Source organism: Lichenostomus cassidix, chromosome 27, assembly GCF_008360975.1.
Source record: "Lichenostomus cassidix isolate B80296 chromosome 27, HeHo_3.0, whole genome shotgun sequence".
In the NCBI taxonomy this organism is placed as follows: domain Eukaryota; kingdom Metazoa; phylum Chordata; class Aves; order Passeriformes; family Meliphagidae; genus Lichenostomus; species Lichenostomus cassidix.
Window position 1 is genome coordinate 3,602,175 of NC_139507.1, and position 21,361 is coordinate 3,623,535.

General features: G+C 65.5%; 3 protein-coding genes across 4 annotated transcripts; 2 read left to right on the plus strand and 1 right to left on the minus strand.

Moving 5' to 3' along the window:
* The first annotated feature begins 829 nt into the window (after positions 1–829).
* MIEN1 (migration and invasion enhancer 1) lies at positions 830–3,071 on the plus strand. The gene is made up of 4 exons (XM_085083685.1): positions 830–993; positions 1,566–1,663; positions 1,941–2,017; positions 2,292–3,071. The coding sequence occupies exons 1-4, from the start codon at positions 893–895 to the stop codon at positions 2,373–2,375; spliced, it is 360 nt and encodes a 119-aa protein (XP_084939811.1). The 5' UTR covers positions 830–892; the 3' UTR covers positions 2,376–3,071.
* Positions 3,072–3,914: 843 nt separating this feature from the next.
* On the minus strand, positions 3,915–14,379 carry ERBB2 (erb-b2 receptor tyrosine kinase 2). Of its 2 annotated transcripts, XM_085040121.1 has the most exons (27): positions 14,107–14,377; positions 11,377–11,528; positions 11,111–11,297; positions 10,648–10,785; positions 10,485–10,553; positions 9,584–9,696; positions 9,370–9,511; positions 9,184–9,300; positions 8,802–8,928; positions 8,650–8,723; positions 8,478–8,568; positions 7,870–8,069; positions 7,652–7,784; positions 7,470–7,560; positions 7,228–7,388; positions 7,091–7,138; positions 6,861–6,999; positions 6,650–6,772; positions 6,475–6,573; positions 6,200–6,385; positions 5,971–6,126; positions 5,814–5,889; positions 5,590–5,736; positions 5,405–5,502; positions 5,158–5,328; positions 4,756–5,014; positions 3,915–4,659 (listed from the first exon to the last, which is right to left on the minus strand). In XM_085040121.1, the coding sequence occupies exons 1-27, from the start codon at positions 14,180–14,182 to the stop codon at positions 4,331–4,333; spliced, it is 3,702 nt and encodes a 1,233-aa protein (XP_084896247.1). In that variant the 5' UTR covers positions 14,183–14,377; the 3' UTR covers positions 3,915–4,330. The 2 variants fall into 2 exon arrangements, with proteins under 2 accessions (XP_084896247.1, XP_084896246.1); XM_085040120.1 differs by having other exon boundaries at positions 7,228–7,560; positions 14,107–14,379.
* A 1,466-nt stretch (positions 14,380–15,845) lies between these two features.
* PGAP3 (post-GPI attachment to proteins phospholipase 3) lies at positions 15,846–20,783 on the plus strand. The gene is made up of 8 exons (XM_085040122.1): positions 15,846–16,087; positions 16,764–16,861; positions 16,933–17,085; positions 17,528–17,590; positions 17,727–17,788; positions 18,483–18,619; positions 19,321–19,525; positions 20,238–20,783. Exons 1-8 carry the CDS (start codon positions 15,898–15,900, stop codon positions 20,299–20,301), a joined length of 972 nt encoding a protein of 323 aa, XP_084896248.1. The 5' UTR covers positions 15,846–15,897; the 3' UTR covers positions 20,302–20,783.
* Positions 20,784–21,361: the final 578 nt, after the last annotated feature.

A 21,361-nucleotide genomic window follows, 5' to 3' on the forward strand; every position in this document is an offset into this window, starting at 1 on the left:
AGGGTGCAGGGTTTGGGTCAGAGCTCCCCTGGGACCCCCAGTGTGGGGGGCTGGAAGTGTCCCATGAGTGTGGCAGGGATGTCCCCATTGGGTCAGCACAGGTAAGACCCCATGGGGTGGGGAGGGTCGTGGGGGTCTCAGGCAGGTCCCGGGCCCTGTGAGGAGGGATGTGGTGAGTATTTGGGATATGGGAACCCAGAGGGACGTGGGGTGCCTCAGACGCTGTGTGTGGGTCCTGTAGGGTCTCCTGTGGGTGTCCCCAAAAGGGGTCTGGCAGTCCCACTGGGGGCTAGAGCTGCCATGGGGCCACAGAGTCTGCAGAGGTGTCCCCATAGCGGGGTTCAGGGGTCCCTGTGGGGGATGCTTAGGGCTCCATGGGGTCTGTGGAGGAGCTACAAGGCCCTATAGAACCCCCACTGGGGTATTAGGTGGGCTTTCCATGGAGGAATGGAAGTTCTCATGGAACTAGAGAGCTCCTGTTGGGGTCATTTCAGGTCCCACGGGCTCCGTGTGGGTCCCCCGGAGGTCATCTCGGGTCCCACAAGGGTGGTTACGGGTGACACGGGGGTCACTGAGGTCACTGTGGGTCCCACGTGTGTGGTTTCGGGTCCCCTGGGGGTCTCGGGGGTCACTGCAGGTGACACGCTGGTCAGTTTGGGTCCCCCGGGGGTCACTTTGGGTCATTAGGGGCGCCATGGGGGTCACTTTAGGTCACTGGGTGTCCTACAGGGGTCACTGAGGGTCATTTTTAGTCCCCCGGGGGTCACCGGGGTCACGGCGGGTTGCCCGGAGGTCTCGGAGCAGACAAGACGCGGCGCGGCGGCGCAGAGCGGCCGGAAGTGTCGCGTCACGTGACCGCACCCGGAAGCGGCGGCGCGGCGGGACGGGGGCGATGAGCGCTGGGGCTGCGGGCGGGAGCGGCGGCGGGAACGGCGGCGGGAACGGGGCCGAGAGCGGGGCCGAGCGGCGCGTCCGCATCGTGGTGGAGTACTGGTGAGCGCCGCGGCCGCGCGGATCCCGGGGGTGGATGAACCGAGGGGACCCCGGGGTGGGGAGGGAGGAACACGGTGATACCGGGGCGCCGGGAGAGGGAACTGGGGGAACTGGTGTGAGGCGTGCGGCGGGTTCGGACACTGGGGGGACTGGGGGAGGAGGGAGCTGAGGAGGAGGATATGGGGAGGTTGGGGGACTGAGGAGGGGGCTGTAGGGAAGTTGGGGGTCTCTGCAGGGTGGGGGAGTTGGGAGTCTGATGGGGTTATAGGGGAGTTGGGGGCTGAGGAAGGGGATATAGAGGATTTGGGGGGCTCTGCAAGGTGGGGGGAGTGGGGCCCGGGGAGGTAATGAGGGGCCGTGGGGTTATGGGATACGGAGGGGATGAGGGTGTGGGGGAGCTGGGGGGAGGAGGGGAGTGCAGAGCTTCTGGGGAGCGGTCCTGGGCGGGGGGGTTGGGAATTGGGGGTGCAGGAGGCAGCAGAGCTGTTGTGGGGGTACAGGCTGGGGGGGCTCCTTAATTCTGGGAGGGTCCCCTTGTCTCGACCCTGCTCAGCCTGCTCTCCCCTCCCCAGCGAGCCCTGCGGCTTCGAGGCCACGTACCAGGAGCTGGCAAGTGCCGTGCGGGAAGAGTACCCCGACATCGAGATCGAGTCCAGGCTGGGGGGCACTGGTGAGACCCCACAGCGGCCCCGGGGTCGGGGGGACACCCCAGGCTGCCCCTGCCACCGTGCTGGGGGTTTTGGGGGGCTGGGGTGGGTTAAACCTTGTGGGAAGCTGGGGAGGGTCATGCCCTGGTTGCTGCCCCTCAGCAGGGTCAGTTTGGGGGCAGAGCTGGGGGTCTGCAGCAGCCCCTTGGGGGTGCCCTGGCTGCTTGGCCACGTGGCTGGGGGTGTCACCAGAGGTCTGGCAGGGCACAGCTCAGGGCTGGGTGCTGCGTGTGCCCTCAGGTGCCTTTGAGATCGAGATCAACGGGCAGCTCGTCTTCTCCAAGCTGGAGAACGGAGGCTTTCCCTACGAGAAGGATGTGAGTACCCACCTGGGGAGCCTGGGGTCTGCCAGGCTGGGCTGGGGGCGTTTGGTTTGCAGTGAGACCCCCAGTGACAGGATTTTCCCACGGGATCCCTGTTCTGTCACCCTCTGGAGTCATTCCTGCCCCCCTGCTCCAGGTCCTGCTGGGATACAGTGGGAGGGGAGAGGGACAGTTCCTGGCTGTGGCGGGGATTTGTCCCTGTCACCTCCATGTGTCTGGGTGCTCCCAAGCCCTGTCTGTGACCCCGTCCCCTGCCGTGTGTCCCCAGCTGATCGAGGCCATCCGCAGAGCCCGGAATGGGGAACCCCTGGAGAAAATCACCAACAGCCGCCCCCCCTGTGTCATCCTGTAGCCCCCCGGGGACAGCGGGGTCCCCCCGCGCTGCCCATCGCTGCCCTCCTTAATCCCTGCACGACTGGGGGGCACCAGGGACATCGGGGGAGCTCAGGAACCTCCTGGGCACCCCCAGTGTGGCACTGGGAAGGGCAGAGCTGTGGCACTGGTGTCACTGGGGGGCTGTTCTGTCCCCTGCCTGAGCTGCTGTGGGGTGTAGCCATGGCCTGGGGGGTCTCTCTGCCTGCCTTTGCCTTCCTCCCTCATCAGCTGCACCTCCCTGGGGGGCACAGGGGGTCCCCAAACAGGGGGGTCCCCGTGGCACCCCCATTTCTCTGCGCTGGACTCTCCCCTCCCTCAACCCCTGGGAATTTGGGGGTTCTCCCATGAACGAGGAGCCAGGCTGGGTGTTGGAGCAGCTCCCAGCAGGTTCATTCCAAGGGGAATCCAGTGGCTGTAACTTCCCCGGCATTTGTTAATGATTAAAGTCCCTCTGTCACTGTTTAATCCGGGGCAGGGGCTGGCCATGGGAACCCCAGGCTGGCCCCACAGCCACAGGAGTGTTCATATCCCCCCTCCCCATTCCCAGGATCCCAGCTCCTGCTTCCTGCCTGGAATGACCCTGCCCTTGGCCTCGGGGTGGGGAGCCCCCCCTATTTATTCTATACTGTGTATAAACCCAACAGCCTGGGCAGAATAAAGGATGGAGAATGTGGCTCCTGTGGTGTCCCTCGGGAATGGGGGGTGGGACATGGTCCTGGATCCTGCCTGGGATCAGGAATTTTATCCTTCAGGTGACAGAGGGAAGGGGAGAGAGGGAGGAGTGGGGGAAAGAAAAGGGGAAGGGGGAAAGAGAAGGCAATAGGGAGAAAAGGGGAAAGGAAAATGGGGGGCGGAGAGGGGGCAAGAAAAAGGGGGAAAAGAAGGGAAAAGGAAGGGGAAATGGGAAAGGAAAAGGGGGAAAGGGCAATGGGAAAGAAAAGGGGGAAATGGGAAAGAAAAGGGGGAAAGAGAAATGGGAAAGAAAAGGGGGAAATGGGAAAGAAAAGGGGGAAAAGAGAAATGGGAAAGAAAAGGGAAATGGGAAAGAAGGAAAGAATGGAAGAAAAGAAAGAAAGAAAGAAAAGAAATGGAAAGAAGGGAAAAATGGAAGAAAGGGGAAAAGAGAAATGAAAGAAGGAAAGAATGGAAAGAAAAGGGGGGAAAAGAGAAATGGGAAAGAAAAGGGGGGAAAGGGGAAATGGGAAAGAAAAGGGGGGAAAAGAGAAATGGGAAAGAAAAGGGGGGAAAGGGGAGATGGGAAAAAAAAAGGGGGGAAAAGAGAAATGGGAAAAAAAAGGGGGGGAAAAGGGAAATGGGAAAGAAAAGGGGGGAAAAGGGAAGAGGGAAAAGGGGGAAAAGGGAAGGGATATGACATGCTGGTCTTTGGAGATGGAGCTGCATCCATCAGAAAAGGGAGAAACACACAAGGCAGTAGAGGGAAAGGGAAGGGCTGTGCCTGTCCTTGGGAGATGGATCTGGATCCGATGGAGACAGGGAACCAAACAGACCAGGAGAGTAGAAAAAAACAACCAATGTACAATTATCAAATATACATCCCGGTGCTTCCAAAGAATCCCGGAGGAGCTGGGACTGCTCTCAGTCCAGCTGCTTTCAGTGCAAGTCCATGTGTCCCAGGCACTGGGACAGCCCTGGAATGGGGGGGATGGCAGAGGGTCTGTCCTTCTCCAGGCTGTGCTGGGTCTGAGCTCCCTGGGCTGCTTCGGGCACCAGCTGGCTTGTGGCCACCCCTGGCAGTGCCACCAAGGGTGACCCTTCTGTCCCCACTCTTTGCTGCCGCGCCGTCCCACAGCGTCCTGGGCTCTCCCAGCCCTCCGTGGCCGGTGCCACCCCGAGCAGAGGGGACAGTCCCCCAGCCCCGTGGCCGTAGCTCGTCCCTCCCTGAGCTGCCTCGGTGAAGTTGGGGGGTCTCTCCTACACGGCCGCGGCGTCGGGGCCAGCCAGCCCGAGGTACTCGGGGTTCTCGGCCGTGGGCGTCGTGCCAGGACCACCCTCGGGGCCCCCACCCTTGGGGGGATCCTGGTTCCAGTAGTAGGGGTTGTCGAAGGCTTGGCTGAAGGGGCTGGGGGCAGGAGGGCCGGGGGGTGCCAGGTACTCGGGGTTCTCCACAGCGTGGCCAAAGGGCGCTGGGAAGGAGTTCTTGGGGTCCTTGATGAGTCCATTCTTCCCCTGGTGCCCCTTTGGCTTGTCCAGCGGGGATGGGGGGGTGTGGGGGGGACGCTCCCCCGCCTGGTTCACATACTCTGTAGGGTGAGTGACAAATTAGGGACCCCCAGGGGTCATGGGGCAGGCAGACACTCCTCACCACCTCCCCAAGAGTCCAGCTGTGCCCTCCCTACCTGGCATGGTGCTGTGGGGCGCTGGGACGGTGAAGCCTTCAGGGTCCTCTCCATCCTCAGCCACCAGCCCGGTGGGATCCTCGCTGTACCGGGGCAGGGTCCCAGGCTCCCTTCCCGGGGGGCTCTGCAGGGCCACCTTGTCCCCATCTGGCGCCTCTGGAACAGGGCCCTCTGGCCCCTCTGCCAGGCCCTGGGCAGGGAAGGGGAAGGAGCCCAAGCCCTCGCCCTCCTCCACCTTGGCTGGAGACTCTGCCGTGCTCTGGGTGTAGGAGAAGACATGGAGATGGACACTTGAGCCCACCCTGAGGACCATCCCAGCCCTTTGGCCCCCACAGACATGGCACAGGGTCACCCCCACACCTGTGCCAGGACCAGGGCTCCCTGCCAGCCCTCCCCACATACCCGCATGGAGGAGATGCGGCTGCGGTAGGTGGTGGAGGTGTCGGTGCTGAAGAAGCCATGATGAGGCACTAGGTACTCCTCAGCGTCCACCAGGTCATCCATGTCCTCCTCATCCAGCAGTGCCCGATAGAAGGTGCTGTCCATGGAGCCTGGCAGCCCCACCAGGTCATTCTAGGGGGGGATCACACCAGTCAGTGCCTGCCCCAGGCTGCCAGCAAGGGGACAGGACCCGCAGGGACCCACCTACCTGGATGACCACGAAGCGCTGGGGGTCGCGGGCCATGCGGGAGAATTCGGCGACCAGCTCCCGGAATTTGGGCCGGCACTCGGAGTCGATCATCCAGCCTGGAGCAGAGCCGGGTGCTATCAGGGCTGGGAGCAGGGTGACACCACGCCCTGTCCCCTCCCTGTCCCCTTGTCCCCTCCCCGTACATTTCACCATGATCATGTAGACGTCGATGGTGCAGATGGGTGGCTGCGGCAGCCGCTCGCCCTTCTCCAGCAGGTCAGGGATCTCCCGGGCAGGGATCCCATCGTATGGCTTTGCCCCAAATGTCATCAGCTCCCACACAGTGACACCTGGAGGAGACAGGCATGGGGGTGAGCAGTGCACTGTGACCCCCCAAGTTCCCCCGGGTGGGGACACCGTGACACACCGTAGCTCCAGACATCGCTCTGGTGTGTGAAGCGCCGGCGGAGGATGGACTCCAGTGCCATCCACTTGATGGGGACCTGGGACAGGGCAGATGGAGAGGTGAGCAGGCTTGGGGGTTGGCTGTCACCAAGGGGAACACCACTGTCCCCAAGCCCCACCTTGCCACCATCAGCATGATACTCAGTCTCGTCGATGTCGAGCAGCCGAGCCAGCCCGAAGTCGGTGATCTTGACATGGTTGGGACTCTTGACGAGGACATTGCGAGCGGCCAAGTCCCGGTGCACCAGCCTCACCTCCTCCAGGTAGTTCATCCCCTGGGGTGGCACATGTCCATCTGTCCCTGACCTCCCCCAGGACCCCCAGAGCCCCCCAGGCCCCCTGTCCTACCTTGGCGATCTGCACACACCAGTTGAGCAGGTCCTGGGAGCCGATGTGGTCCTTGTTCTCCCGCACGTAGTCCAGCAGGCAGCCGTAGGGCATCAGCTGCGTCACCAGCTGCACCGTGGAGGTCAGGCAGATGCCCAGCAGCCGGGACACGTAGGGGCTGCCCACCCCTGCCATCACATAGGCCTCCTGTGGGCAGGAGGGGGTCAGGGTGGGGGTCAGGGTGGGCAGGGGCTGCTGCCAGACCTGCTCTCCCTCTCTCCCATGGCCACACTCACATCCAGGATCTCCTTGTTGGCTTTGGGTGACGTGTTCTCCCGCAAGACCTTGATGGCCACTGGGATCTTCACGCTCTCCCCATCGGGGATCCAGATACCCTGCGGGGGACACAGGCAGGTGAGGGGGTGTGGATCAGGGAGGGTCCCGTCCCACCATGGTGTCCCCACCCCTCACCTTGTAGACAGTGCCAAAAGCACCAGAACCCAAAACTTTCACTTTCTTGAGCTCCGTCTCCTTGAGGATCCTCATCTGTGCTTGGTTGGGGAGGGCCCCGCTGGGCGTCAGCGGCTCCACCAGCTGTGGGGCATGCAGGGGTGAGGGGGGCCAGGCTCCTGACCTCCCCCAGGTGCTGAGGGTCCCTCCTTGCCCCCCGGGAGATCCCCACCTCGGTCTCCTGCAGCAGCCGCCGCATCGTGTGCTTGCGCTCCTGCTGCCGCCGCCGCTTGACACAGATGACAGTGATGAGGAGCAGGACAATGACCAGCAGAGCTCCCACCACGCCAGCGATGATGGACGTCACCTGGCTGCGGGGCAGGAGGCCATCAGTGTGGGGGATGTGGCAATGGAGGACCCTCAGCACCTGGAGTGGGGGTGGCACAACAGCCACACTCCTACCTTGGCTTCTGGTCGATGGGACATCCATCCTCATCCCGGATCGTGCACCTGGGGACACAGGGTGTGGCCCCCCGCTGTCAGCAGCCCCCTGGAGCTGCCAGCACCCCCTGGCCACCCCCTTCACACCCCCAACTCACGAATGGGTGCAGTTGGTGGGGCAGAGCTGGCACACCCCAAACTCGTCTGGGTATTTCCAGACGGGCACAAAGGAGGCGTCGGCTTTGACACCGCTGGGGCAGCGCCGAACGCACTGCTGGGCGTCCTTGTAGTGGGCACAGGCCACACACTGGTCTGGATCCTGCGGGAATTGGGGAGGAGTTGAGGGACCCAGGTGTCCAGGGGCACCTCCACCCCACCCCGTGAGTGCCCCCATGCTCACCGATCCGAAGCAGGTCTCTGTGCCATTCTGGGGCTGGCACTCAGGGTGGCACGGCAGGCACCGTGTCCCGTTGGCGTGTTCCCGGACAGCTCTGCAGGACGAAGGGGCAGGGATGGGATCCCAGCCCCTTCCTGCAGTATGTGGGGGGTCTCTGTTTGCCATTCCTGGGGGTCTTCACTCACCCATCCAGCAGGTTGCAGGAGGCCACGCACTCCTGGCCGCGCAGGAATCGCTCGCAGGCCACGCACTGGGTCGGGCCAGGGCCCCAGCAGTGCCCCTGGGCACAGAGGTGGAAGCAAACCAGCCCCTCGCTCTCTGCAGGGGGGACACCATCAGAGAGGTTTGTCAGCAACAGGAGGAATGTCCACTGGCTCCCTCCACCCCCACGGGTCCCGCTTACCGCACTGCTCGGGGGGTTTGTTGTGGGTCTGGAAGAGGCGCTGGCGGGGGTTGCGGAAGATGCTGTCCCAGGGCACCTTCTGGAGGAAGCAGAGCTGGGGGTTGTGGTGGACGAGCACCATGCCGCTGCTGATCTCCCGCAGGGCCCGCAGCCCCAGCGCCTGCACCGCCAGGTCCCGCAGCGTCAGCGAGTAGGCGCCGCTGCCGAGACACCCACGGGTGAGACACGCGTGTCCCCGTGTCCTCTCCGTGTCCTCTCTGTGTCCCCCTGCATCCTCCGTGTCCTCACTGTGTCCCCCTGTGTCACCCCTGCATCCTCCTGTGTGCCACTCATGTCCCTGTGTCCCCTGCATCCCCATGTCCATGTCTCCCCTGCATCCCACACCTATCCCCTCGTGTCCTGTCGTCCCCCATGTCCCCACATCTCCCCGCAACCCCTTGCACCTCCCCATGCCCCACCATGTCCCCCTGTGCCCCAACATCTTCCCACTGTCTCCCTCCATGTTCCTGTGTCCCCTCCACAACTCCAAGTCCCTCCACATGTCCCTGTATCCCCCTGCGTGTCCCCATGTCACCCCGTGTCCCCCCCCAGTCCCCAGCCCCACTCACTTGTGCAGCACCCGGCCTCGGATCACCCGCAGATTTTGGAAGACCCCCAGATCCTTCATGTCAGGTGGCCAGGCCGCGATGTAGAGGAAGCCTGGGGGGAGCTGAGTGTCACCACCCCATGTCCCCCCCAAACCTGGAGCCCCAGTCCCCCCTGGCACCCCCTCACTCTCACCCGTCAGCTCCTCCAGGCTCTCGAAGATCCGCAGCAGTTTGGGGTCCAGGGGTGGCGTGTTGGTGCTGGGGTCCCTGCCAGGAATGGGAGAGAGGTTGGGGGAGTCCCACTGGGGGTCCCGGTGGGCTCGGGGAGGGGGATGAGGCACTCACCCAGCGAAGGTCTCGGGGAGGAAGGCCAAGCTCCCAAAAATCTTGGTGCAGCCGGAGAAGTGCTGGATGTTGGAGGCGTTCACAGCACGGACACCCTTCAGGAAATCCACTCCCAGCCCGTAGCACACTGTGGGGGCACGGCAGGGCTGGGGTGCTTTGCTGGGATCCCCAAGCCCCCCAAAACACTGCCCCACCAGCCATGGAAACACCCCCACAGTGCAAAGCAGCACCCCCACGCAGCCTTCGGGTCCCCAGAGCCGTGCTGGGGGCTGTTCACCCACATCCCTGGGGTCCCCAGACACCTCCAGGCACTGGGGGGCTGCTCACCCACATCCCTGGGGTCCCCAGAGTTCCCCAGACCCCGGTAAGGGGAGTTCCTCACCCTCTGGGCAGGGTTTGCTGCACTTCTCACACTTCTGGACATTGTTGACCGTGACCTCCTGGCTGTTCTGGGGGCACACAAGGGTGCAGGACCCCACCTCCGTGGCGAGGTAGTTGTCTGGGGGGGGCAGGAGGGGGGGTCAGAGCCACGCTGGCTGCCCCCAGCCCCCCCCAGGGTGTCACTCACAGGGACACTGGCTGACACAGCTGGCACCGAAGGTGTAGCGCCCGTCGGGGTTGGGCATCGACTCAAAGGTGTCCGAGTTGTAGACGACGAGGGGTGGGCAGTGCAGCTCACAGATCCCACTCCGGTTGAAGTTCAGGCATGCCTGGGGGGGACAGGGACAGTGTGAGACCCCTGTCACCCCCCAGGACCCCCGGTGTCCCCACCCCATGCGCACCAGGCAGTCAGAGTGCTTGGGGCCGGTGCAGCCGGCGGCGCATTGCTCGTGGCAGCAGTCCGTGGGCTTCGTGCCCTTGCAGCGTGGGCAGCCGTGGCAGATGCTGTTGGTCACTGTGGGGACACAGAGGGACATGCTGGAGAGAGGGAAACCCCATGGATCCTCCCCTCCAGGCAATGGGGATCCCCAGGATGAGGGGCTGGAGGGTAGGTGGGTTGCCAGGGCAAAAGGCTGGGTGGTGGGGATTTGTTTGCCAAGTGGGAGCAGTGGGGCAGGATTCTGGGGGGGAAGTGGGGGTTCCCAGGGCAGGGATTTGGGGTGTAAGCAGAGGTCCTCAGGGCAGGGATTTGGGGTATGAATGGAGGCTCCCAGAGCAGGGATTTTAGGGGATCTCTGGGGCCAGGATTTGGGTGCAATGTAGGGCTCAGTGGAATGGGTATTTGGGGGCTAAAGAGAAGGTCAGAGTGCTTCTGGGGGCAAGATTTAGGTGGCAAATGGACGTCAATGGGACAGAAATTTGGGGGTGCAAGCAGAAGGTCCATGAGGTCTCTGGGGCGAGGATTTAGGTGCCAACTGAAGGTCAGCAAAACAGGGATTTAAGGGTGTAAGATGAGGCTTCCAGGGCAGGGATTTTAGGGTCTAGGAGGCAGGGGGCTGGGGGGACAAACATAAGGTTCAGAGGGTCTTTGGGGACAGGACTTAGGTGGAAAGTAGGGCTCAGTGGGACATAAATTTGGGAGTGCAAGGGGAAGGTCCAGGAAGTCTCTGGGACAGAGATTTGGGTGCCAAGTGAGGATCCATGGAGCAGGGACACATGTAGGGAGGGAAAGGGGTTCCCAGGGGCTCCCAAGGGCTTTGGGGGTCCCTGAAAGGGTCAGAGCCTCTGTGGCCTCACACTCACATGTCTGGCAGTTCCCTTTCCCCTCGCCCCAGCAATGCCCCTCGGCACAGAGCGCCCGGCAGTCAGGACCTGCATGGGGGAAAGCATGAGCAGGAGGTGACAGGGGGGCTGGAAACCCCCAGACCCCTCCCTGGTAGCACAGCCCCCCTCCTGGGGCACTCACAGCTGCGGGTGCGGGTGGTCTCCACCAGGATCTCGCCACGGAACTCGTTGTGCCGGTGGATGATGTCACTCCAGAGGATTGTCTCCTGGAAGCAGAGCTCGGGGTTCCTCTCGATGCGCACCCCTCCCTTCAGGATCTCTGGGGGGGGACAGGTGGGGGGTCAGCATGGGGACAGGGGTGTCCTGCAGCCCTCTGGGGATTCCCAGTCCTTGGGAGGGACCTGCCACTACATGAGAGCACCAAGTCCTGGGTGGGGACACCCAGACCTGGGTGGAGACCCACCATGGGGACACCGGGAGCTGGACAGGGATCTGGCACCCCATGGGCACTTCCAGACCTGGACAGTGACCTGCCATTCCATGGGACCACCCACCCCAGACTGGAGCCAGCAGCTCCGAACTGCAAGATCACTGACCCACATCCCCGAGCACCCTGAGCCTGCCCCAGGTCGGAGGCTCCCCACCTGTGAGGTGCCTCATGCCGAGCTGGCGCAGCCCAGGTACCCCGGCGGGGCCGCCGTTGCCCATCACGGCCAGCGCGTAGCGGTCCTGGAAGAGCTGCGTGCCGCGGATGATGCGCAGGCTCTGCAGCTCCAACCCGCTCACTTGGTTCTCCGCGATCAGCACGTAGCCCTGCACCTCCTTGATGTCCTGGGATGGGGGGGACACGGGTGAGGGGCTGGCCGGACCGCAGTCCTTCCCCCCCTCGGGGCGTTTTCCCGCGGCGCACCTTGAGGAAGGAGGTGTCAGCGCCGGCGGGCAGGTAGGTGAGCTCCAGGTTGCCCTGGACCACCTGGCAGCCCTGGTAGAGGTGCCGCAGGGTCTCGTAGTGGCTTTCAGGACTGGAGGGACGCAGCAGCTTCATGTCGGTGCCGGTGCAGACTGTGGGGACAGCGAGGGCTCAGCGGGTCCCCGACCCCTCCTCTCCCCCGCGGGACACCGAGCTCCGGCCCCCGCAGGAAACGCCGCGGATCCGGCGGCTGCCGTTTATCTCCGGGGCTGCTCCCAACAGCTTCCGATGGGTTTCCTGGATCGTGGGTCCCCCGGCTCCCACCCCGGCACGCGGCAAAGCTGCTCCCGCTCTGGCACCGGGCCCCGCTCGAGGGACAACGGGGACCGGTGTCGCCCCGCGCCCGCGGTGGGCGCCGGGGACTGCTGGGGGCTGGGTTGGGACCCCCAGAGCCGCGGGGCCGGAGCGGGGGCTGCGGGCAGGAATGCGCTGCCCACGCCGCCGGGGCGGCCGCGCCGAGACAAGACCCGATTGTTGAGCGGCGACGGCTGCGGGGCCCGGCCGGCCCCATTGTGGGGGGCTGCTGGCCGGGCGAGCATCCCCGCCGCATCCAGGCGGGGTGGGGGGCGCGGGAGCCCGCCCTGGGTGCCAGGCCCCGGGCGGGTGAGTCACGGGCGCGGGTGGCACAGGGCCCCGGCCGCCCGCTCCCGGCTGGAACCGCCTTTTCAGGTCGGGCATGTTTGGGGAGCAGCGGTGACGCAGGGCTGGCGGGCACGGCCCAGCCCCGGCGCGCCCGCGGCCCCCGGCGCCCCAACAGCTCGCCGGGGAGAGCCCCCGCGCCAGACCCCAGCCCCGCTCCGACACTGACCCCGGGGCTGACCCTGCCGCCACCACAGAGCCACCAACCCCGAGCCGCTGCCATGCCAGCACGGGGCAGGGGGGCACACGGGGGTCAGGCAGGGGCTCGGTGTGCAGGTCCCCGGCTGCTCTGCGGCTGAGTGACAGCCCCCGGTGCCGGGCAGCTGCTGGCGCGGCCCCGTGTCCAGGGAACCCGGCTGGCACCCGCCTCCCCCGCCTGCGCCGAGGCCTCCGAGACAGGGAAAATACGGCCGGGAAGGAGGAAGCCCCCCCAATTTGGGGTGCAGCTCTCTGCCACCCCACAGCCTGCGCGGCAGAGAGGACCCCGGGAGTGAACGTGCTGTTGTGTTGGGCGGCCAAAGCTCAAGGTCTGTGCCCACACCTGCTGTGGCACAGGCACGGGGTGCTGTGGCTTCTCCAGGGCAAAGGGCAGGTGGGACAAGTGAGCAGCAGAGCCAGATCCTGGTGGGATCCTGGCTCTGTGCCCTGGGATTTGGCCCTGTTTGCTCCCCCAGGTGCCTGGCTGGGCACCGGGAAGGGCAGTGAGTGATCCATCCTGCCTGGCTCGCTCCAGCGGGCAGTGCCACCATGGCACACCTCGGCTGCCCATGGGGCATCCAGCAAAGCCCGTCAGCCACGTGCCCGTGGGGCTTCCCTGAGCCACGGCTGCCGGACACGAATCTGGCTGCAGGCATGGGGTGACACCGGGGTGTCCCTAACCAGGAGATCCCCCTGCACAAACCCTCTGAGCAGAGTGAGCCGTGGGGTGCCAGGAGTGGAGGCCACTCAGTGTGTCCTCACATCCCTGTCCCACCACCCCGCACCGGCTCAGTCCCACCTGGCATTCACTTTCCAAACACCCGGTGCTGGAGCTGCCCAACAGGGAGACAGCAGGGTCTAACTTTTGGGGCTGCAGGTGCCCACTTTGGGGCCACCAGCCCCATCCCCTGCTGGCTCCGTTCCCGCCGGCCCCGTCGCGGTGCCCGGCCGAGGCCCGGGGGCTGTCGGGCCGGGCTCCCCGCTCCCCCCGGGGCTGGGCTGGGTGCGGCACGTCGAGAATGTGGATGGGAGCGACGGGGACGCACCCACCACCCACCCAGCCTCTCCGTGGGGCACCGCGCCTGGCCCGCGCCCCGAAGCTCTCCGGTGCCCCGGGAAGGGAACCCCCACAAGCTGGGGTCCCTCCGTCCCCGCTTCTCCCGGTGGAACCGGAGCCCTAGAACCGACTGCAGACGGGGGTCCCCCGCTCCGGGCTGCAGCGGGGCCCCTAAATTCCTGCCGGGACAGCGGCACCGGGGGTCATCACGCTCGGGGGGGCCGGGGGCAGCGGGCAGGGCCTCCCCCTCGGCCCCAGCGCCTCCCAGTACAGACCAGTTCGGCCCTCAGTCCCGGCGGGTAGTCGCGGCGGGGGACACCCGGGTCGCGCTGGCCGCGGCGGAGAGAACCGGGGGCACCGAGGGGGCTGGGGGAGGACCAGGGGAGGCGGTCCCGTCATTTCCAACCGAGCAGCCCCTGGGCACACCGGACGCTGCGGCCCGTTTCCCCGCCGACCCACTCCCAGCGCTGCCCGCTCCCACCGCCGGTGTCCCCCTCGTCCCCAGCTTTGTGCCCCCTCGGCTCCCCCCACGGTACCCTTCGGTCTCCTCCCGGTTCCCCACTCGGTCCCACCCCCAATGTCCCCCCTCGGTGCCCTCTCGGTCACGCCCCCCGTGTCCCCCCCTCCCTTTCTCGGTTCCCCCTCTCGGTGCCCCCCCGGTCGGTCCCGTGCAAAACTTTGCGCGAAGTCGCGGCGCGGGGGACGCTCCCGCGGCCCGGAGTCCCCCCGATTCGCGGTGTCCCCGGTGCCCCCCGGAGCTCCCCGGTGGGACCCACCTTCAGCGGCGGCGGGGGGGCAGAGGGCGGCCAGCAGCAGCAGCCCGGCGCCGAGGCAGCCCCCGGCCGCGAACATGGTGCTCAGCGCGGGCCGCGGCCCATGGCCCCGCCGCCGCTCCGGGAAAGTTTGCGGAGCCGGAGCCGCCGCCTCCCGCCGCTCCCGGGCTCCGCCTCGCGATCCCGATCCCGGTCCCGGCCCCGGGCGAGGGCGCGCCGCGCGCTCCCGCCGCCCCCGCGCGCTCCCGCCGGCCAGGACCAGGACACCACTCCACCCCTCCGTCCATCCTCCCAAAGCACCGGAGACCCCCCGTTCCGGATTCCCCCCCGTCCATCCCACCAAAAGCACCGGGCACCTCCAGCCCCGCACTCTTCCCGTCCTCCGTAGCACCGGGAATCATCGCCGGCCGAGCCCCGGGAGCACCGGGGACACCCCGTTCCCCCTTCTGGTCCCCCGGACCAGCGGGTACCCCCCGCCCCAGGCCCCCTCGTCCACCCCCCGAGAGCACTGGGGACTCCCTGGCTCCAATCCCATTTTCCATCCCCTGGGAGCACCGGGGATCCCCTCGCCCCGGACCCCCTTTTCCACCCGCCGGAGCACCAGGAACCCCCCATCCCGGACCCCCCCATCCATCCCCCCACAGCACCGAGGACCGGGGGCTTCCCATCCCGGGTCTGCCATTCCCATTCCCTGGGGAGCACCAGGGACACCCCAGCCCTGGAGCTCCCCTGTCCCTGTTCTGCTGCGATGCCGGGGGGCGGGGGTCGCCTGGATTGGGGGGAGGTCACACCTTCCATGGCTGTCCCCTCACCTGCCCCGATGGCGCTGTGACTGTCACCCATGTGGGGGAAGTGGGACAGTAATGCCATTCGTGGGTCTGGCGGGGACAGTCCCAGGAGTGGGGGGACAGAGCTGGCATCCAGAAATCGTGCAGGGATTTGGGGACAGTCCTGGACAAAAGGGACAGACCTGGGTGACAGGGACAGTCCAGCAGGATCTAATGGGTCCCAAATGAGGTGACCCAGAGATGGCACCTGTCCCCCACCTGTTCCACCTCCACCTGCTGCTCGGGATACACAGAGGGAATTGGGACGTGGGGTCCTCCAGACAGGGGGAATCCTACACGTGGGGACTTCATCCGAACCCTCCAGCCGAGCATCGTACCAGGAGCAGCCGGGGTGGGGGGACAGGACATGACCCCCGCATGGGACAGGTTCTGCCCCCCGTGTACCCTGGGTCACCCCAGCCCGTGTTTCCACATGTGCCACCGAGGCTGCCACTAGGGGTGAGCCCCCAGAGAGGACTCCCGGTGTTGGGGTCCCGCCTGCCACGGGGGCGGAAATGGGGACGCAGCATGTCACTGTCACCTCAGGCCAGGCCGCCAAGGGGACCTCATCCCACAGCCGCTGCCGGGGGTCCCGCATGGCCAGCACCACTCAGTTCCTCAGGCCGCGCTGCCCCCACGCCTTGAACCGGCCCCGAGCCCCGCAGGACACCGGGGGATCGCCGCAGGACACCGGGGGATCCCCGCAGGACACCGGGGGATCCCCGCAGCCCTCCGGACCCCTGGGGCCCCATGGGGGGATATATCCCATAAGCCTCTGCTGAGCGTAACCGAGGGGATATATCCCATGAGACTCTGCGAAGAGCATGCGGGGGGATATATCCCATGATTCTCCCGTTGGGGGACTATATCCCATCACCTCCCGCGGCCGGCGGGGGCGGTATATCCCATAGTGCCCCGCGCCAAGCCCATCTCCGGGGCGGGCCGGAAGCGGCCGGGCCGGGCGGCGATGGCGGCGCGGGCCGCGCTGCTGCTGCTGCTTCTCATGGCGGCGGCGGCGCCGGGCCCGGCCCGGGGCTCGCAGGGGGACCGGGAACCGCTGTACCGGGAGTGCCTGAGCCGCTGCGAGCGGCAGAACTGCTCGGGGGCGGCGCTGCGGCACTTCCGCGCCCGGCAGCCGCTCTACATGGGCCTGACAGGTACCGCCCCTCCCGCCCATTGGCTGGCTGCACCGAGCCACGCCCCTTCTGGGCAGACCACGCCCTCTATGCGGACACGCCCCCTCAAAGCCACGCCCCCGCCGGCACCGGGGGCACTGGGGCCGAACTGGAGAGGACTGGGCTGTCCTGGGGCTGTTGGGCCATGTTTGGGCTGGACTGGCAAGCCCTGGGTCATGCTGGGGGGCTCTGGGCCATACCGCTTCTATTCTGGGGGTCACTGGGCTGTGCTGGTTCTGTGCTGGTGGCTGCTGGGCCGTGTTGGGGATGTGTTGAGGGTTGCTCGGGCTATACTGGTTGTCACTGGGTCATGCTGGTGGCTGCTGGGCTGTTCTTGGTCCATACTGGGAGGTGCTGGACTGTGTAGTGGGGTCACTGGTGCATACTGGGGGGTCACTAAGCCATACTGGGAGCCGCTGGGGAGGTGCTGGGCGAGTTTGGGCATCACTGGGGGGACACTGGGCCATACTGGGAGCTACTGGGCTGTGCTGCTGGTTACCATGAGGACGGCTGGGTGTCCTCCCAGATTGTTCCATGAGGTGTGGGGACATCCCCGGTGCCACGGGGTGAACCCTGCCCTCTGCCCCTGCCTTGAGCTGGGCCCTGGCCCTCCCATCGCCCACTGGTGCATACTGGGAGGCACTGGTGTGTCCCGCAGGCTGGACGTGCCGGGATGAGTGCAAGTACGAGTGCATGTGGCTGACGGTGCGGCTGTACCAGCAGGGCGGCCACCGCGTGCCCCAGTTCCATGGGAAGGTGAGCGCGGGTCCCGGGGGTGGGGGGTCGGGGTCCCGCAGAGCCCGCTGACCACCCTGTCCCCCTCCCAGTGGCCCTTCTCCCGGTTCCTGTTTTTCCAGGAGCCGGCCTCCGCCTTCGCCTCCTTCCTCAACGGGCTGGCCAGCCTGGTCATGCTGCTGCGCTACCGGGCGGCTGTGCCCCCCGCCGCCCCCACCTACCCTACCTGCGTCGCCTTCGCCTGGGTGAGCCCTGCCTGCCCTTGTCCCTCCCTTTTCCCCTCCTTTCCCTGCCTTTCCCTCTCCTGTCGCTTCTTTTCCCTCTGCTTTCCCTGCCTTTTCCCGCTTTTCCCCTTCTTCCCTTTTCCCTTTCTTTTCCCTTCCCCTTTCTTTTTCTTCTCCCTCTTCCCCTTCCTTTTTCCTCCCTCTTCCCCTTCCCCTCCATTCCCCTTCCCCTTCCCCTTGCCTCCACATTCCCCTTACCTTTTCCCCCCAAGTCTCATTCCCTCTCCCCCCAGATGTTTCCCATAGCCACCTGATCCCACCCAGCTCCAGCTGCTCCCCCTCCCCATCCATCCCATTCCCAGGCCCTCATTCCTGAAACGGGGGAGGTGTGGGGCCTGACCCAGGGGGTTCCCTGACCCTCATCCCCCCACCAACCCAAATCCCAAATTTCTCCTTTTCCCAGGTCTCCTTAAACGCCTGGTTCTGGTCCACCGTTTTCCACACGAGGGACACGGCGCTGACGGAGGTGAGGGAGTGGCACCAAGTGACACCCAGAGTGTCCCCAAGCCCCTAGGGATCCTGTTCCAGCCCTGCTTGGGGGCTGTCAGACCCCCTGCACTTCCCATGCTGCCAGCATGGCTCAGCCATCCCAAATCCCACAGAAACTGGATTATTTCTGTGCTTCGGCCGTCGTCCTGCACTCTGTGTACCTGTGCTGTGTCAGGTGAGCGCCAGGGCTGGACTGGGAGGCACTGGGGACAGACTGGGGAGCACTGGGGACTGACTGGGGAGCACTGGGGACTGACTGGGGAGCACTGGGGACTGACTGGGGAGCACTGGGGAGCACTGGGGACTGACTGGGGAGCACTGGGCTGTCCTGAGGCTTTGCTGGAGGCTGCAGGGCCACACTGGGACCAGACTGGGAGGCACTGGGGCCAGCTATGGATAGACTGGGGAGGGCAGGGCTGTGTTGGGAGGCACTGGGTCATGCTGGGAAGGGTCACTGGACCTTGCTGCTTCTATGCTGGCAGCCACTGGGCCATGCTGGTTTTCTGCTGGGGACACTGGGCTGTGCTGGGGCTGTATGAGTGGTCACTGGGGCTGTACTGGTGACACTGGGCCATGCTGGTGGCTATTGGGTTGTTCTTGGTCCATACTGGGAGGTGCTGGGCTATACTGGGGACCACTGGGCTGTACTGGGGACCACTGGACTTTGCTGAGGGAGATGCTGGCCTCTGTTTGGGCATCACTGGAGCACCTGGGGGGACCCTGGGCCATACTGGGGGGACCCTGGGCCATACTGGGGGGACCCTGGGCCATACTGGGGGGACCCTGGGCCATACTGGGAGGACCCTGGGCCATACTGGGAGGACACTGGGCCATACTGGGGTGACACTGGCTATCCCCCTGCTCTGCAGGACGCTGGGGCTGCAGCGCCCGGCCTTAATCAGCATCTTCAGGGCCTTCCTCCTGCTCTTCCTCGCTGGCCACATCTCCTACCTGAGCCTCGTGCGCTTTGACTACGGCTACAACCTGGTGGCCAACGCCGCTGCTGGTGAGCTGGGAGCGACTGGGATGGACTGGGAGGCACTGGAGATGCACTGGGAGCTGCTGGGGCCAGCTGCAGCCAGGCTGGGGAGTGCTGGGCTGTACTGGGAGCCACTGGGCTGTGCTGGGGCTGTGTTAGGAGTCAGTCAGTGCTCTCCCCATCCCTGAGCTCCCCCATCTCTGAGCCTTCTGTTTTCCCAGGAATGCTGACCAGGGGTTTGGGTGTTTCCCATGTCTCTGAACCCCCACATTTTCCCAGGGGTGCTGACTGGGGTGGGGCTGGGTGCCCCCTGTCCCTGAGCCCCATTTTCCCTGGAATGCTGACTGAGGGAATAGCTGCCCCTCATCCCTGTGCTCCCTTGTCCCTGAGCCCCCCACTCTCCCAGAAACGCTGACAGGTTTGGGCACCCCCTGTCCCCAGTCCCCTCATTTCCCCAGAAATGCTGACAGGTTTGGGCACCCCCTGTCCCCAGTCCCCCTGTGTTCCCAGAAACGCTGACAGGTTTGGGCACTCCCTGTCCTCGATCCCCTCATTTCCCCAGGAATGCTGACAGGTTTGGGCACCCCCTGTCCCCAGTCCCCCTGTGTTCCCAGGAATGCTGACAGGTTTGGGCACCCCCTCTCCCCAGTCCCGCCGTTTCCCCAGGAATGCTGACCGAGGTCTGGTTCCCTCCCCACCCCCCGGCTCCCCCCGTGCCGTTTTCCCAGGAATGCTGACGGTGGCGTGGTGGCTGCGGTGGTGCCTGCGGCAGGGCCGGCGCCTCCCGCACGTGTGGAAATGCGCGGCCGCCGTGCTGCTGCTCCAGGCGCTGGCGCTGCTCGAGCTCCTCGACTTCCCGCCCCTGCTCTGGGTGCTGGACGCCCACGCGCTCTGGCACATCGGGACCATCCCCCTCAACGTGCTCTTCTACAGGTCGGTGACATCTCCCCCAGGTCCCCCTCTTTGATTGAAATTGGGGTGAGGGGCTCCCCGAGTTCCCTGTGGGGGCTCAGGGGTGCAGCGCTTCCCCCCAGGGTTTGGGGGGCTCTGCTGTGTCCTGGGGGTGCTGGGAGGGGAATGGGGTGCTGGGGATCCTGCTGAGGTGCTGGGGGACTCCTCTTGAAATCGGGGTGCTTTGGGCCACCTCAGTTTTACAGGGGGTGCTGGGAGTCCCAGCCTTGAAACTGAGGTGCTGGGGACCCCAATAGGGTGCTGGGAGCCCCTTCTTAAAATTGGGGTGCTCAGGGTCCCCCTCAGTTTTCCATGGGAGTCCCACCCTTGAAATCGAGGTGCTGGGGACCCCACTTGGGGTGCTGGGTGCCCCTCTCTTGCCCATGTCATGCTGGGTGCCCCACTCTTGAAATCTGGGGTGCTCAGGGCCGCCCATGGGTTTCCCATGGGATGTTTGTGGTCCCTCTCTTGCCCACAGCACGCATAGACCACCCTTTTTAAATCGGGGTGCTCCAGGCCCCCTTCTTGCCTGGGGGGTGCTGGAGGGACCCCTCTGCTGCTCCCCATGAGCCCTGGGGTTGCTGTGCTCAGTGTTGGGTTCAGGGCTACCCCAATCCCCCCTTCCCACCTGGCATGGGCACCTGGGGGGGCTGTGGCCCCGAGCCTCCCCCTCAGCCCCTCTTTGTCCCCCCAGTTTCCTGATGGATGACAGCCTCTACCTCCTGAAGGCCAACTCCGACCTCTTCAAAGTGGACTAGAGCTGCCGGGGGGGGAGCGAAGCCCCTCGTGCCCCCCTGGGGTCCTGCCCTGCCCTGTGCCAAGTGACCCCCCGGCCACCATGGCCTCCTGCCCCCCCCGGTTGCCTTCTGAGGTTTGTTTTTCTCTCCAAACCCTCCACCCCCGTGCCCCCCATGTCCCTGGGGTGGTGGGAACACCCCACTGCTGGGCACAGAGGGGTCAAGGACAGCTGAGCCTCACCCCAAACCCTCCCCGTGCTGTGCTGGGGACCCCCCCGAGGTGACAGTGGCTGCTATGGCTCACGGTCTGGGGGACACATGGGTGACTGGGGGGGGTCTGTGTGCATGGGGGGCACTGCTGGGTGGCTCTGGCAGGGCTGGGAGGTGTCATGTGTGGGTGCCTTGGGGCTGGGGGTGTCCCCTCCCGGCCCAGAGGGGCTGTGCCCCCCCATTCCCCTTCCTGGGTGTGCTGTGGGATGTGAATAAAGCTGAGTTCAATCTGTGCCATGCTGGGTTCTTGTCGCCTCCCTGTGTCCCCTCCCTGTCCCAAGGGCACCTTGTGCCCTCCCTGCCATACCCAGCTCCCATCTCTGCCCCCCAAGTGTACCCCATTCCCCTTTGCTGGCACCCCACAGTGCAGCCTCTATCTACCATCCACCCCATTTCCCACCCTGTTTTCACCATGTGCCCCAACCACCCCCAGTGTACCCCACATCCCCCCCATTCTGAACCCCCATACCCACCCTGCACCCCATTTCTCACCGTGCTTTCCCCCTCTGTGTCCCAGTGCATGTTCCCCAAAATTCCCTCTGTCTGCCCCCACCCCCCTCAGTGTTCCCCAACCCATATCCCCCCCATCTTGCACCCCCTACTCACCCCATACCTGCCCAGCCTTCATCCCCTTCCCCACCCTGTTCTTGCCCTCTGCCCCCCATTTGTGCCCTGTACCCCACATCACCCACCCATGAATCCACCCACCCATCCCATCCTCACCCTGCCCTGCACCCCATTTCCCATCCTGTTCTCACCCCATTCCCCCTCAATGTACCCCATTTTCCCCCCACCCGGGGGTCCCTGACTT